Source organism: Nestor notabilis, unplaced genomic scaffold, assembly GCF_000696875.1.
Source record: "Nestor notabilis isolate BGI_N333 unplaced genomic scaffold, ASM69687v1 scaffold13781, whole genome shotgun sequence".
NCBI classification, from domain to species: Eukaryota; Metazoa; Chordata; class Aves; order Psittaciformes; family Psittacidae; genus Nestor; species Nestor notabilis.
Window position 1 is genome coordinate 5,523 of NW_009915303.1, and position 15,083 is coordinate 20,605.

Here is a 15,083-nt window from a genome sequence, read left to right on the forward strand (position 1 = left end):
GGATGGATGAAGAGCCAGCAGGTTAAGGAATTCCTTGTCTGCTAACTGGATAACTCATCCCTCTAAATTTGTCCTGGACTGTGGAGTGACTGTGACAGTGAAGTAGCAATGTCAGGCTTTGCATATATAGAATGGATGAAGGTTGTGACTGAGAACTTTGAAGTGCATCACTCTTTGGAAGCAACTATGAAACCATCTTGCGTTTTTGTTGCTACATCTTTTTGTTCCACTGCTGCTGTCTAGACCAGAGAATTTCCAGATGTGGGAATGTCCTTTTAAAGGGAAGTTGGTTCTGTGACTGCAAAATGCTGAAGCTGAAGATCTTGCTCTAGGCTGATGTTACATTGGTGGTTAGTAACTGCCCCAAAGAGTACTTGGAATTCTGTGAACCATCTGGTGTTCGTGTTTCAAATAGCAAAATCTACACCTAGAGCTTCACTGAGATGCAATTCCAGATGCAGGGAATGAAAGAACCACCTTTCATTTGGTTACTGTGTGAACTCTGAATGTGTTGGACACTTTCATGTGCTTGGAATAGGATGGAAAATGCTCAGCTTCTCTCTGAATAAAGCTGAAGTGGTCCTTTGAAGCAGCTCACACTGGTGATGCTGTTTGCATAATGTGCTCTTGTTCCCTTTGCCTGTTCACATTGTTGGACTTGTGTTTAAAAAGCTTGTTCAGCTGTTTTTAAATGGTCTTCTGATGCTTCTGTTGTTTGTGGTGCTTGTTATGATTTTTGTTCTCTTTTGAAATGCTTGAAATACTTCTTGGCAAGTACATTGCAGTTGTCTCTTGCTGGAACTTCATGGACAAAGGAATTAAAAATGTAGGCAGCTCATGTGGATCATGTCTTCTGAGGACCCAACTATAAGATGAAATCTGTCCTTCTCTTTTGTTTAGAGCTGCAGATGGGGCCTGAAGCTAAGCATGGAATAACCAGACCAAGAATATTTCTGGTTGTTGCAGGCTCAAACAGAGTAAATCCATGGGGAAGTGGGCACATGGATGTTTCCCTTCCCTCTTGGAACTGAGGGCAACTTCCTGCAGAGCTCTGAAGGAAAGGACCTTTGTGGTTGCAGTAGTTTTTGTCTTAAGAGGACAATATGATGTATTGGTTATAACCAGACATCAAGTGGGGTCATTTTATGTCTCTTCTGTAGAAATTAATTTCTCTTAGTTCTGTCTCAAGAATTCAGAGTGATTTTAAAAGATAATTTGCTGTGGGATTTGTTGGCGTTTCTACTGTTACATTCTGAGCCCAGCTCGTAGATTTTTAGCTTGGAGAGAAAACAACATTAGAATTTGAAATTGAAATTGGGCTTTGATAGAAATGAAGCTATCAAATAGCTTTGCTAGCTTAAATCCTCATTCCTTACAAGACTTCCAAGGGATTTGTTGCCCTTTTTTGCCATCAGGGCAATTCCCTCTGGATTTCTGGTGTCTACTGAAATGTGGGAAGTTTTTGTATTTCTACTGCAATAGTATTAGGAACTGGGGTCATTTTGTGTTGAACCTGCAGCAAGGAGATGCTCTCTGCCACCCAAAGCTTTATCTCCTTAGAGAAGGTGAAATTCCATGCTCTAGGCTCCAGTGGCTGCCTGAGGAGGGAACTCAGCAGGGCTGCAGTTGGGTGGTAGGGGTCCTGGAGGAGATAGGTGCAACTGCTGTGGCTCTGAGGTGAAGGAGCTTTGCCACAGCTGACTGACACCTCCCTGCAGTCTTGTTTCTGAAGTGGAAGGCTGAGGAGCTACAAGGCTGGATTACCTCAGACTGTGCTTGTGTGTGACTGTCCATCTCCAGACCTTCCCTTCCCTGCCTGTAAGAGTATTAATGTCTACCCTGTGTCCTGTTTTTACTCCTTCATGAAGTTCTGCGCAGGCTTGTCAATAAGCTGCCAGGTGAACAAGCAGTATTCAGACAACTCCAGGCTGTGATCAATTCTCTACTATTCTGCCTTATTCTGTGGCAGTCAGGACCTCTTGGAGCTGTTGTTTGTGCCTCTATTGGGAAGTACACTGAGGTACAAAGTACTCTGCCTTTAGATCCTTGTAACACTTCCTCCTCCTTCCCATATGGGAGCAGATAAAGAGGAGCTCCTGTGTGTATCTTCCTTCTTTGTCATCACACAGTCATTTCTCCTCAGTAACTGTCCTCGATGTTGAAGCTGCTCTTGGAAAATAGAGGTAGAATTGCAGGATCCAGTAGGAAGTGAATGGGAAAGTGGTATGTGCAGGCCTGTGTGTGCCTCCAGCTTCTGATGTGGTGGTTGAGAAGGATACTGGCTGGCTGGATGTGGTCCAGCTTCTAGCAACAAAGCAAAATGACGTTGGTAATGCAGCTCTCGTGGATTTGTGGCATCTTTAGAAATGACACTGACAAATTGTGATTAGGGAGGATGGCTCTTAAAAGCTCATGTACAGTGTGACCAATTTTAGCCAAGGATTGGAGAAAGTAAATCTGTAAGTGGGAAAAGAAGATCAAATTAAAGTAGAAACCACATGAAGCTGTTTGATGTCAGGCCAGATACATTCAGGAAAGTTTCATTCTGTTTATTCTGGAGGATGGCAGTATCCATCACTTTGGCTCACTATTGTTTGACTTCTTTACTATATCCATACAGGATTAATTGCACTTAGTCAGGAATGATACCTAGTGTTTAGTTACAGAGATGTGTAGAGTTAAACTTTCTAAGTTTTCATTTAGTTCTCCAGTTTGGAAAAGCTTTCCATGCAGCAGGAAACCTCTTTTCACCACACATCAGGCTAGTTCTGCAATTCCTATTTATTTTTAAAGGGTTGAAGTCTGGGTTTCAAAGGCCACAGGATGTCTATAGCTTGGGGTGTTGGAGCATCCATCCCTCCTTTAGTTCCAGGTTCATTTTGTTCCTCAGATGTAACACTTGGCATTTTTTGTTACTTTATCTTTTGTTTAAAGTTACCTGCATCAACTAAAACCATGAAGTGACATATGAGAATGAGTAACAATTTTTGGGTATCTTGCAGTTTAAACTTCCTGTGTGAAGAGTTTGAATACCTCAGTTTGTATCTTCTGCACCCTGTGTGTTGTGCTTCCTTCCTGGTCCAGCTCAGAAGCAGGCCAGTGGGAAGTATCACATCTCAAGCAGCTGAGCAGTGATGTTTATCTTGGGTTTGGGTTTGAGCACTTGATTTTAAATGTTATGTGTTTGGTGGGTATTCTCTCTTGGTTAGGAGAATACAGATGCTCAAACTGCTCAATACTTTCCTTACCTAATAATATCTAACAAGAATGTGAAATAGCAGCAGCTGGGTTTTGGGGGGAATTAGCTTTGATGTGGAACGATGCTGCTTGTTGCCTTGTGCCTTTATCAGTGCCTTAGCTTGTGGTACAGTTAGTGTCGTTGCTGCTTTACCACCATGTGTGCTAATCTTCAGCTGAAAGTTAAATTGAATGTCAAGACATGTGTTTATGCTCCATCTAGTGACGTGGGTTAGAAATGCGGTGTAACTGACTCGAACTGCTGAGGAATTGGGATCATGGAATGGTTTGTGTTGGAAGGGAGCTTTAAGCTCCTCCAGCTCCACCCCCTGCCATGGGCAGGGACACCTTCCACTAGAGCAGGTTGCTCCAAGCCCCTGTGTCCAACCTGGCCTTGAACACTGCCAGGGATGGGGCAGCCACAGCTTCTCTGGGCACCCTGTGCCAGCGCCTCAGCACCCTCACAGGGAAGAGCTTCTGCCCAAGAGCTCATCTCAATCTCTCCTCTGTCAGGTTAAAGACGTTCTCCTTGTCCTGTCCCTCCATCCCTTGTCCAAAGCCCCTCTCCAGGTTTCCTGTAGTCCCTAAACATGCTCATACATACATGTATGAGTATTGACATACTCATTTAGCATGTGTGATGTGTGTGTTGGTTTTCCTCTCTACATGGCTTGAGTATAGCAATTGGAACAGCCCTAGGGAGGACAAGCTGTTGGTGGTGCTTGCAAATGCTCAGTGTTTCACTGTCTTTGTGATCAGCTGCTTACAGAGGACTCTGGCATTTCAGCCACGACAGGCCCTTTTGTCCCAAAGCCACAACCTCCTTCTCAAACGCGTGGAAAGCTTCAAATTCTGGAGATTTTCAACCCACACAAACCCTGGTTGTTTCAGTGCTGTGCTCTTGGGTGCTCGGTGCTTTGATCCTATGGATGGATGTTACCAGCCAGGCTTATTTCCTTAGAAATCTCTTCTGGAAAAATCAGCTGCTGGTTTATTTTATTTAAGGAACCACACACACAAAGAAGGTTGTGTTTTTTGTCTGGGCTTAATTCATGGGAGCATGTTCTGTGTTTTCCTCTGTTCTTATGGGCAGACATTGAAGTCTATCTGCTGAAAGCATTGGAGTGTCTCTGTGATACATGGAGTGGAAATGTCTGTGGGATGAATCCAAAGGGATAAGGGGCTTTCTCAGGTGGTTTATCCACAGGATAATCTTCACAGCTGTAAAGAAACATTCCTGCATTGTACCCCCATAAAGGATTTCATTGCCAAGAATTGTGATCTCAGTTTTGATCCTTTAGACATTTAAATTCAGTTTTGCCTGTAACAATAATGAAAAGGTCTTTGTACTTTGACCAACCTGATGATTACAAGGCAAAAAGAGATTGAGTGACATGAAAGGTGATGAGGAATGGCCAAATCCCCACAGCCTGGGCTTTGATCATGAGTCCTCTGTGGTACCATGGCTCTCCTATAGCTTGGTCCTGTAGCTGCCAGCAGCAGAAGGTAGCTTAGATCATTTGATCCCAGAGGTGTCAGACACCTTGGGCAAGCTTATTTCTGATGAGAGGAAGTGTTGTCTCTTAAGAACACTTGACAAAGCATTTGCTTGTTTTAAGGGATCCCTTCCAGGATGCTTGAACTCTGTCCTTGTTGCTGTCTGCAGTTAATGGTTGTGAGTCATGGTAGATTCCATTACAGTATTAAAATGTTTAAATAGTCTTTTCCTGCAGCTCCCACAGTATAATCTTATAAAAAACAATGGGAAAAAAATGTGAACCTTCTGCTTTCTTCACCTTAGGTGCTGTGGGATGAGCTCTGCTCTCTGATCCTGGGTAGCAGAGTGCTTTTCTGTGTTGCTGATGGAACAGCCCTTTTGGCTTCATACTGTGTTCTCCACTTCCCTTAATGTGCTCTACTGCCAGTTCTGAGCTCCCTTGCAGGCTATTGCAGCCACAGCAGTGACACTTACCTGAGGATCACTGGGCTGTGCTTCTGTGCTGGCCCTGAACAACAGCAGTGAGCCAGAGGGGGTAATTCCAGTAGGATTGAGTGCCACAGCTCCTGTGAGAATTACCTGCCTGCTGCATGTGTCCCAGAAAGCTACACCTGAGTGTCAGGCTGTGCCTGAGCAGTGGCACTGCACAGAGTGCCCTCTGCTTTCTGGAAATGCTGGTGTTATCCGTGGACAATACCATGCCTGGAGGCTGCTCTGAGTGTGTGGATGTCACAGGACACATGGGAGACCCCTTTGCAAATACTCACTCTGTGCGATCCAAATCTGTCTGAGCTCGGGCTGTACCCTACACTCTGCAGTAAAGCAAAGCCGAAGTCTAAACCCCAAAGGTCAGCTTGTAAATGTCCTTCAGTTATACTGCAATCGAGTTTGAGCAGCAGGGCCCCCAGTGGCCTCTGGCAGTCCTCACCCTGACAGCACAGTCAGGAGAAGAGAAGGCTCCTTAAGGGGAGACCTTAGAGCACCTGTGAGGGTGCTGAGGCGCTGGCACAGGGTGCCCAGAGAAGCTGTGGCTGCCCCATCCCTGGCAGTGTTCAAGGGCAGGTTGGACACAGGGGCTTGGAGCAACCTGCTCTAGTGGAAGGTGTCCCTGCCCGGGGCAGGGGTTGGAACTGGAGGAGCTTTAAGGCTCCTTCCAACAGAAACACCTCTGGGATTCTCTGACTTATGCCTTGGTTGTACTTGAAGTTGTTTCCTTTAAGCAGGATGCCAATACTCTGTTAACAGTTTGCAATGACTCCAGTGGTGTAGATCCAGTGCAGGCTGTGACTTGCCATGACAGGTCTGATGCTGTGTGACCAGTGGAGGGAGGTGGGGCCTGGGCAAAGCTTTTAATGCCAGCTTGACTTTGAAAGGCAGAAGGTGACCTCCCTCCAGACAGCTTGGTTCTACCCTGGCCTGCCACTCACTGCTACCTTTACCTGTTTTACCTGTAGAGCAGAGGGGTCTCCATCAGTCCCCTGAGGTGGCTTCATCTCCCTCTGGCAGACAGGGACCTGGGAGTGCAGCACTGCGGACATGGCTGGTATGGTTGTTATCAGACCTGTCTGTGGTTTGTGAGCACAGAGCTGGTGTCCCTTCAGCTGAAAAAACACTTCCCAGGCTGTTACGGTGGTGTCCTGACAATGGTGCTGCTGTGGCACACTGCTGTCAGTGATAGGTGTTCCTTGGCTTGTTTTTCTTGGATTACTCAAGCTGGATGCAGTGTGTGTAACAGTTGTAGAGCCCTGGTGCTGCCCCCTTCCTCGCCCTCTTTGCAGAGATTAACTTCAGGCAACAGTATCTACACCTAAACAGGAACCTCTTAGAATCAATTGGGTTGGAAAGAACCTTTAAGAGAAGTCCAACCATTACCCCAGCACTGCCATGGCCACCACTAAACCATGTCCCCAGGTCATGGGGGGACATCTCTGTGTCTTTTAAATACCCCCAGATATGGCGACTCCAGCACTGCCCTGGGCAGCCTGTTCCAATGCCTGAGCACCCTTTGGGGCAGGAGTTGCTCCTAATACCCAGCCTAAACCTCCCCTGGTGCAGCTTGAGGCTGTTTCCTCTTGTCCTATTGCTTGTTCTAGTCTACTCTTGATGGAACTGGACCTATATGAACTAATAAGATCTATTTAATTAGTCTTAATGAAATACAGCATGAAATCTAATCACATGCAGCCCAACTTAATAAAAAGCCCTGTAATTGGTAAAAGCTGCATTGGGATTAGGTCATTCCTGAAGAAGGCTGCACAGAGCTCTTCCTCTTTTCCCAAAGCACCAGCTTAAGGGCAGTGAGGAAAGGATGATAGAAAAAACCCAAACCAAAGCAACCCACAAAACACAAAATCACCTCATTTGTGGAGCAGAGTTGGCAGCAATTCCATGACTGTTGCATAAAGAAAAGCAGCAACTCTCCCAAAGACAATATACAAAGCTCTTAACAGATGATCTTGAGCTGTAGCCACATGTTCACTCTGTCAGCTCGGATTAACCAACTGTCAAGTGCTTTATTAACTGCTTGAGAGCCTTAGTTCCTTACATTTGAAAGCAGAGTCTTCCCTGACATCAGGGTACGTGTAGCTTGTGTCTGTGTTGTAATCTTAGTGGCATTTTCAGCTTCAGTCAACTCCTTCTTGCTGTTACCTTGGTTTGGGCTCTTAGACAAGTGGTAAACAATTATATTGGACCAAATTCCTAAAAATTCCTTATGATACAGCTTTTTCCCCCTGTTAAAAGCATTGAAAGACTCATTATGATGGAATGTACCATGTTTGCCAACCAGCAAGTAACTACTGCTGCCAGCTTGGCTGCAGAAAGGGGAAAGGAAGTTGGTATAGTGTTTATATATAGAATCATAGAATGGTTTGGGTTGGAAAGGAACTTATGATCATGCAGTTCCACACCCCTGCCATGGGAGGGGTGTAGGTATATCTCTGTGTGCAATGTAGGTGTGTATCTCATAAGAGTATGTGAGGGTTTAGTACCAAGGAGGGCTTTTGAAACCTCTGTCTTCTCTTTAGCCACAGTAAAACAGTGTGAAAACCAAAACTGCTTCTTAATGTGATGGAGCTGTAGACTTAATTAGGAATTTAATACTAAAGAAGTGTAGCAAAGTGTAAAATCCTGTGTCAGGTGTGTCCTGCAGCAGGACAATGACCAGGGGACAAGGACAGGCTTGTATTGACATTACTTTGCATGTATTGACAAAAGTGCCACCAAAATTGGAAATTCTATTTGTCCCTTTGCAAATTGATAAAAAAGCATGATACAGAAATCTATCCATATACAGCATGAGACTTGTACAGGTGAGACATTTGTACATCCATTTACCCTCGGGTGAGCCACTCATCCAACCCTCAGGAACATCCTCACTTTCCTACTTCCCATTTTCAGCGCTGAACATTCGCTCCTAGAAAGAGAGAAGTAAAACACCAGAGGCTGAGTCAGAGTCTGGGAGCTGAGCTTTAGCAAAGCAGTTGTCAGTCAGCAACAGCACGTTGTGGAGACCTCAGAGCAGCTCCAGTGGCTGAAGGGGGCTACAAGGATGCTGCAGAGGGACCTTCATCAGGGACTGGAGTTACGGGACAAGGGGTGATGGGTTCACACTGAAACAGGGGAAGTTCAGGTTAGATACAAGGCAGAAGCTCTTCCCTGTGAGGGTGCTGAGGCGCTGGCACAGGGTGCCCAGAGGAGCTGTGGCTGCCCCATCCCTGGCAGTGTTCAAGGCCAGGTTGGACACAGGGGCTTGGAGCAACCTGCTCTAGTGGAAGGTGTCCCTGCCCAGGGCAGGGGTTGGAGCTGGAGGAGCTTAAGGTCCTTTCCGACCCAACGCAAACCATTCTATGATTCTAAGTACCTAGGTCAGGTACACTTGGTGTGTATTTTTTTTCCCCTCAAAACACAAAGTTCAGTTAATGCCCTTTGAAAGACTCTCCGTGAGCTGACACAGGGTTTTCACGTGGCCTGGCTCTACTCAGATCTGTTTGTGGTGCCTCCTAGTGCCAAGTACAGACACACATGATTTACTTCCAGCTCACTATCTGGAGATTATATTTACATGTCTCCTACCACTGACAGCTGAAGAGTTTCAGATTAGACTTCAAGGGCTTGTTGACAGCAGTGTTATCTTGATCAGCTGCCAGTCTAAACACTGCCTTGGGCCTCAAGCACCTGGTGTGGCTGTAGACATCTGCATGAATTCTTCCTTAAGATGCAGGAAGGTTTTACCAAGTTCATTTCATTTAGGTGGCCAGTTTGAAAGCTAACTGTCCTACATAACATGCACCACCTGCAGAGGAACCTGACCAGACTTGCTCATGGGTTCCTAATCCTTGGCCATACCACAGGGAGCTGCACATTAGGAATGTGGGAAGTGGCAGCATGAGTGGTGGGCCTGTAGGGACAGGACAAGAGGAATGGCTTGAACCTGCCAGAGGGGAGACTGAGATGAGCTCTTGGGCAGAAGCTCTTCCCTGTGAGGGTGCTGAGGCGCTGGCACAGGGTGCCCAGAGAAGCTGTGGCTGCCCCATCCCTGGCAGTGTTCAAGGCCAGGTTGGACACAGGGGCTTGGAGCAACCTGCTCTAGTGGAAGGTGTCCCTGCCCGGGGCAGGGGGTGGAGCTGGAGGAGCTTTAAGGTCTCTTCCAACCCAAACCACCCTGGGATTGTGTGATATAACACCTACCTTTAACATCCTCTCCAGCTTAATTGCATCTGCAGCAAATTTTCTGATGCCATCGGACAGTTTCTCCACAGCCATTTGGTCTTCGTTGTGGTGCCAGCGGAATGCCTTCTCATCCAGGTGCAGCTTCTCGAGCTCACATGCCTGAGCTGTGCAAGAGGAAGTGAGAGACAAAACCGCCAGGTTATCATCAAATACCACCAGCTTCCTGAACCAGAAATGATTTAGGAAGGAACCAGCTCCAGCTGTTGCATCATTCCGGTTTCCAACATGACTTGCTATAGGAGGACATTCTGGGATGCAGGATTGAAAGCGCCCTGATCTGGTTTTGGGAGAGGAACAGAAGGTAACCTAGCTCATCAGTTTCTCTTAAGATACAACGTTTATGTGCATGCCACTGTTTTGTATCTGCTTCCAAATGGTACTGTCAGGCCTATTACAAAGAATTATGCAACAGTCCTACTGCAGTGAGACATTGTGAGCAAATATGCTGAACAATTGGGTCTTTGATTATTTGGCAAGTCCTTAACAAAAGCTCAATTGATAACACTCCCCCAGGCCAACTCTGTCCTGTACCCAGCAGCCCGTGGCTATGCCATGCACAAATCTCTCCTGAGGTGTAAAGCAGTGTTTTAAGGGGAAGAGTAGTGCAATGGGAACTGTGTTGAAAGCCATTGTGGCACAGTATCATTAAGTGTTGCATGCAATGCATTTGAGTTTCTGGAGGGCAGACACACCTTTTGACATGTTTAGAGCTGATTCCATCACTGTCACAATATTAAGATTAAACCAGGTTTGGCATCTTTGCTAATGCTCAGTAAAATCTCATCCCAAGTGTATGATGTATAAGCTTCCTCCTGCTCTCTCTGTGCTCTCAGAAGAAATTGCACAGTAGTGGAGCCCATCCTAATCCCAGTCAGTGTACTCAGCAGGACCTAAGACCCTAAAGAAGTAACTGTGTGGCAGCAGCAGCACTGCTGTAACGAGGCTACAGTGCTTTAGAGAGGGGCCAGGACTTACCCTTAGAGCAAGAACCACAGAACCGAGGGGAACAACACACTCAGCACTCAATAAGAAAGAGCCTGAGCAAGCTCACGTTCCCAGCAGCAGACTTACCCTCTTTTACACTGAGCGTGGGAGTTAACTTGACATACTCTTTGCTGAGCTCTGCCAAAAGCTTGGGTGAAATAGTGAGATAGTCACAGCCTGTCAGGGCTTTTATTTCACCGGTGTTTCGAAACGAAGCACCCATCACGATGGTTTTGTAGCCAAACTTCTTGTAGTAGTTGTAGATCTTGGTGACGCACCTAAAAGGGAGAAATCAGCAACTTTCAAAATGATACAACAAGAGGGATTTGGACCTACTTGAGCAAATACAGAGGAGGGCATGAAGATGCTGCAAGGGCTGGAGCAGCTCTGCTCTGGAGCCAGGCTGAGAGAGCTGGGCTGGGGCAGCTGGAGAAGAGAAGGCTCCTGAAGGGGACACCTTAGAGCAGCTCCAGTGCCCAAAGGGGATCCAGGAAACCTGGAGAGGGGCTTTGGACAAGGGATGGAGGGACAGGACAAGGGGAATGGCTTGAACCTGCCAGAGGAGAGACTGAGATGAGCTCTTGGGCAGAAGCGCTTCCCTGTGAGGGTGCTGAGGTGCTGGCACAGGGTGCCCCATCCCTGGCAGTGTTCAAGGCCAGGTTGGACACAGGGGCTTGGAGCAACCTGCTCTAGTGGAAGGTGTCCCTGCCCGGGGCAGGGGTTGGAGCTGGAGGAGCTTTAAGGTCCCTCCCAATACAAACCACTCTGCAATGTACAAATGATTATTTAGAACATGCTCAAACCCCCAGGGGATTTGTGAGTCAGCTGCAGTTTGATGAGTAGCTCTGGTATATTGAATAATGTTAAAGGCTCACCTGGATCCTCTGAAGCCTCATAGCTTTTCTTGTCTCCATTTGCAACATACCAATCCAGGATACGTCCTACAAATGGGGAGATCAGAGTAACTCCAGCTTCAGCACAGGCAACTGCCTGAGCAAAGGAGAACAGCAAGGTCATGTTGCAGTGAATCCCATACTCTGCTTCCAGAACCCTGCAGACAGAGGGTTAGAACAGCAGTTTGCTCACCTGCTGGATATCTTTTCTACTAAATAGTAGGTTAAACTATTGTGTTTCTGGAGTTAAATTAGGAATGTGGTACAGTTGAAAAGCTTTAAGCTAACAGCAAGTGTTCTGTGCTGCCAGACTCTGCTTTATTAATGCTGTTCCTTGAAGCAAATGCAGACTCCTTTGCATGACATTTCAGGAAACTCTCACTTGTGGCCTGGGTTTTGTATGACCAAACTTTCCCTCTTTCAACACAAAGCTGTAGCGCAGCACTTTCCTTGCTCGCTGTACCTTAGTGGCAGACTTCCTGGTGTAATGCTTTCAAAACAACTCCTTAGTTTAAGTGTGGAATGTGTTTGGCAGGTGCCTATGAGCAGGCAGAAGCATGCACTGAATCAGCACACCAGGTACAGTACTTACTTGCCAGCCTGGATTCCTTCCCACGTTGAAGAGAGCTTGATGAGAATCCGATCTTTACCGATTCCTGCTTCCTTATAAAGGTCAATGAGGCGTCTGGCCCTTTGAATCATTCCTTCCTTGTCAAAGGACAACCTTTGGAACAAGAACAGGACTGCTTAAAACTGACTTTTAAATGCTTTCCCCCAAAACCCCGCTGAAAAACATTGTCTTATCGTTTATATGCCAATAGTATGTTTCTGTTCTCAGAGGTGCTTCCTGAGCCCATCAAGTAGGTGGTTGACAGCACCACTGCTCTTTGATTCAGAGGATCCAGAGCTCCAGATGGCTTTCCTTTAGAAAGTTACAGGTTTCCTCCAGTTTATCCCAATGAATGCAGGAGCTGAGCATTAGAAGTGACTTGGCAGTGAGTAGTTAACAGATAAATCCTATGTGAGTCTTGCAAGAAACTGTTCAAACAGCTCTCTTGGTAAACTGAGAAGACGTTATCACACAGAAGACAGTAAGTGTAGTGGAGGCATGAGGCTTCCCTTGCTTGAGGAACAAGGGAAACATGACAAATCCAAGCTCAGCATTTCTTGTTTTCATGTAGTTTTTTCACAGTTAGAATCAAGCAGGAAATCCATGTTCTAACTAAATACTAACAATATAAACTCTTGCTAGTCTCAAACAGTGAGCTCTCTAGTCGAGAATATCTTTTTCCAACTCACATCATGTCTCTTTTTGCCTGTACAAATCTCCAGGGTAACCCAGAGGAAAAAGAGCCAACCTTGCATCCACCTCTGTGGACACACGCCCAGGTATCCGCTTCAGTATTTCAGCTCCAAAGAGTACAAAAAGTTTGTCACAAGCATTTTTAATCTGTTCCTCTTCTGACCTGGAAAGCACAGAGAGCAAAAGCATTTCTATGAGGGGGAGGAAGAGCAAATGTGCATTCATGCCTTGCCATGGATTTGAAGATCTAATTTCACAGCCCATTTAACATTAAGTCCCAGAGTTCAAGCAGCCACTTCTCTGCTCCCTGTTTATGTTCCACCCTCCCTGCACCACCAGCACTGTTACCTTTGGACACTCTCTCCTATAATGCTGTCAACTCCACAGTGTTTCCCTGAGCAGCCCTAGAAGGCCACATATGAATCAGTACTTCAAAGCACACCAAAATGAGCACAAGAAGTTCTACCTTTAAGGATTACATTTTTTTGGGGGCAGGAGATACACCCATGAGTACACGAGGGGAAACCCCTAGTATGTTGCTAGTAGTACTAAAGACTATTTGTATAAATAAGATGTCTTAGATATCTATGGAGATAAAAACCCCTCTTCAGTTACCCGCCAAGCTTCTTCCCATAGGCAACAGCATCATCCACCAGTTCCTGGTAAGCTGGCATCTGAGCAGCAGCTAGGATCAGAGAGGGGTTTGTGGTGGCATCCAGGGGCTTGTACTCATCAATTGCTAGGGAAATAAAAAGAGCCTGTTTAGAACCATGAGCAGGGCTGAGCAGTTCAAAGGGGTTTGCTCCAATGTGTGTGACTATAAACCCTCTTGGCCGCAGGGTTGTAGTGTTTGTGATGGAGCAGACAAGTGCACAGTGATGTTTAAATGCTGCTGCCTGAAAGCTTGTGCTAGAAGGACCACAACAAAGATAACAGAGCTGCAACAGTGAGATACAGCAGAGTTTACTCACTACTACAGACACTGCCCACAAGAAATGAACTCATGGAAATGACAGATGAGAAGTGGTACTTCCATCAGTCCACATTGTAATGAGCAGCACAGCCAAGTTCCAGGGATCATGGTGGGAAGGTGAAGACAAGGGGATCCTTCTTCCCTCTGAGCAGTTGGGCTTTTGGTTGTCTACAACCGTTTGTACCAGAACAGAACTCCTCCCCAGCCAGGCTCCAGCAGCTTTTCTTAGTGCTCTTGAAGCTTTCAGAGAGTTGCAGACCATTTCTTAGCATCTGTTCTTGTAATTCCTGTGTACTCCCAGGCTTCCTTCTGTCCAGAAGTTATTTCAGCCTTTGCTTTTCCTTAAGCCCTGGACTACACATGTTTGAGGTGACACCCGTTGTTTGCCAGAGCAGGCTGTGACCTCGGTGTGTGGCCCTCGTCACAGTGGAGCTGCCTGGCATGCAGAGCCTGACTCAGCAACCAGGGCAGGGAGAGAGCCTCTGCAGGGCCCTCCAGTGATTCCTGCTCCCAAGCTCCCTGGTTAGCACAGCTAAACATCAAAACCAATAGAATATTCATAGCTGGCTCATTTTCCTCAGGGTTTTTAGGTGAAAACTCAAGTTGGAGAGTGCAACTTCATGTTCTGAGTCATAAAAGTATTGTTTTTCCATAGCTTCCTCCTGGGCAGTGATCATGATACTGGAGCTAGTCCCTTCCACACAAACAAGTCCTTCAAAACACACTTTCATTCACACGGATATGGTTGAAAATAAAGCAGGATGCCAACAAACCAAAACTCAGTCCTGGAGCACAGGCAGAGTTTTAGAGAAGTGTATTCTGACTGTTGGTTACTTCTTTCCAGCATTGCAGCATCTGAAAGCTCTTGTGGGTCTCTGGCAACATGCACAAAGTGACCTCGTGAAGCCTGTCGCCCAGTTCTCCCCACCACCAGGAACTGGGGTGAGCAACAGTGGTGCCATCAGTGATTGACCTGAACTCCATGTGCATGTCAGGATGTTCCCGATGCCGACTGTAGCCTTGTCTAGGCTGTCCAAAAGACCCACAACAAGCAGCCAGGGATCATGTGCAAAACTGCTTCAAGGAGTCTTCAGTCCCTGTCTTGAACACAAGTTGTCAGTCCCTGAAGACAAACACCCCCTTGGGCATCACAAGGATGTTTTTCACAACCAGGGTAGGCAGGTTTGAGATCCATCCAGTTTTAAATCCATGCCCCACCCCTGGCAGTGTTCAAGGCCAGGTTGGACACAGGGGCTTGGAGCAACCTGCTCTAGTGGAAGGTGTCCCTGCCTGTGGCAGGGGTTGGAGCTGGAGGAGCTTTAAGCTCCCTTCCAACACAAACCAGCTTATGACTCCATGAATTTCAGCACGTGATGGGTTTTAGCCAGGTTTGTTGCTACTCCAAAGCACACACACCTCTCAAGGCTGAAGTTATCTCATCCCATAGTGCTTCCAGCTCTTCCG

At 46.5% G+C, this 15,083-nt stretch overlaps 1 protein-coding gene across 1 annotated transcript; it reads right to left on the reverse strand.

Moving 5' to 3' along the window:
• Window positions 1-8,117: 8,117 nt before the first annotated feature.
• Window positions 8,118-13,385, reverse strand: TALDO1 (transaldolase 1; the record flags this gene model as incomplete). Its single annotated transcript, XM_010024084.1, has 7 exons — window positions 8,118-8,150; window positions 9,425-9,570; window positions 10,538-10,732; window positions 11,323-11,501; window positions 11,936-12,067; window positions 12,702-12,809; window positions 13,262-13,385. Coding segments are annotated over 7 exons (917 nt in total), but the record flags the coding sequence as incomplete, so codon positions are not given.
• Between the last annotated feature and the right edge of the window lie 1,698 nt (window positions 13,386-15,083).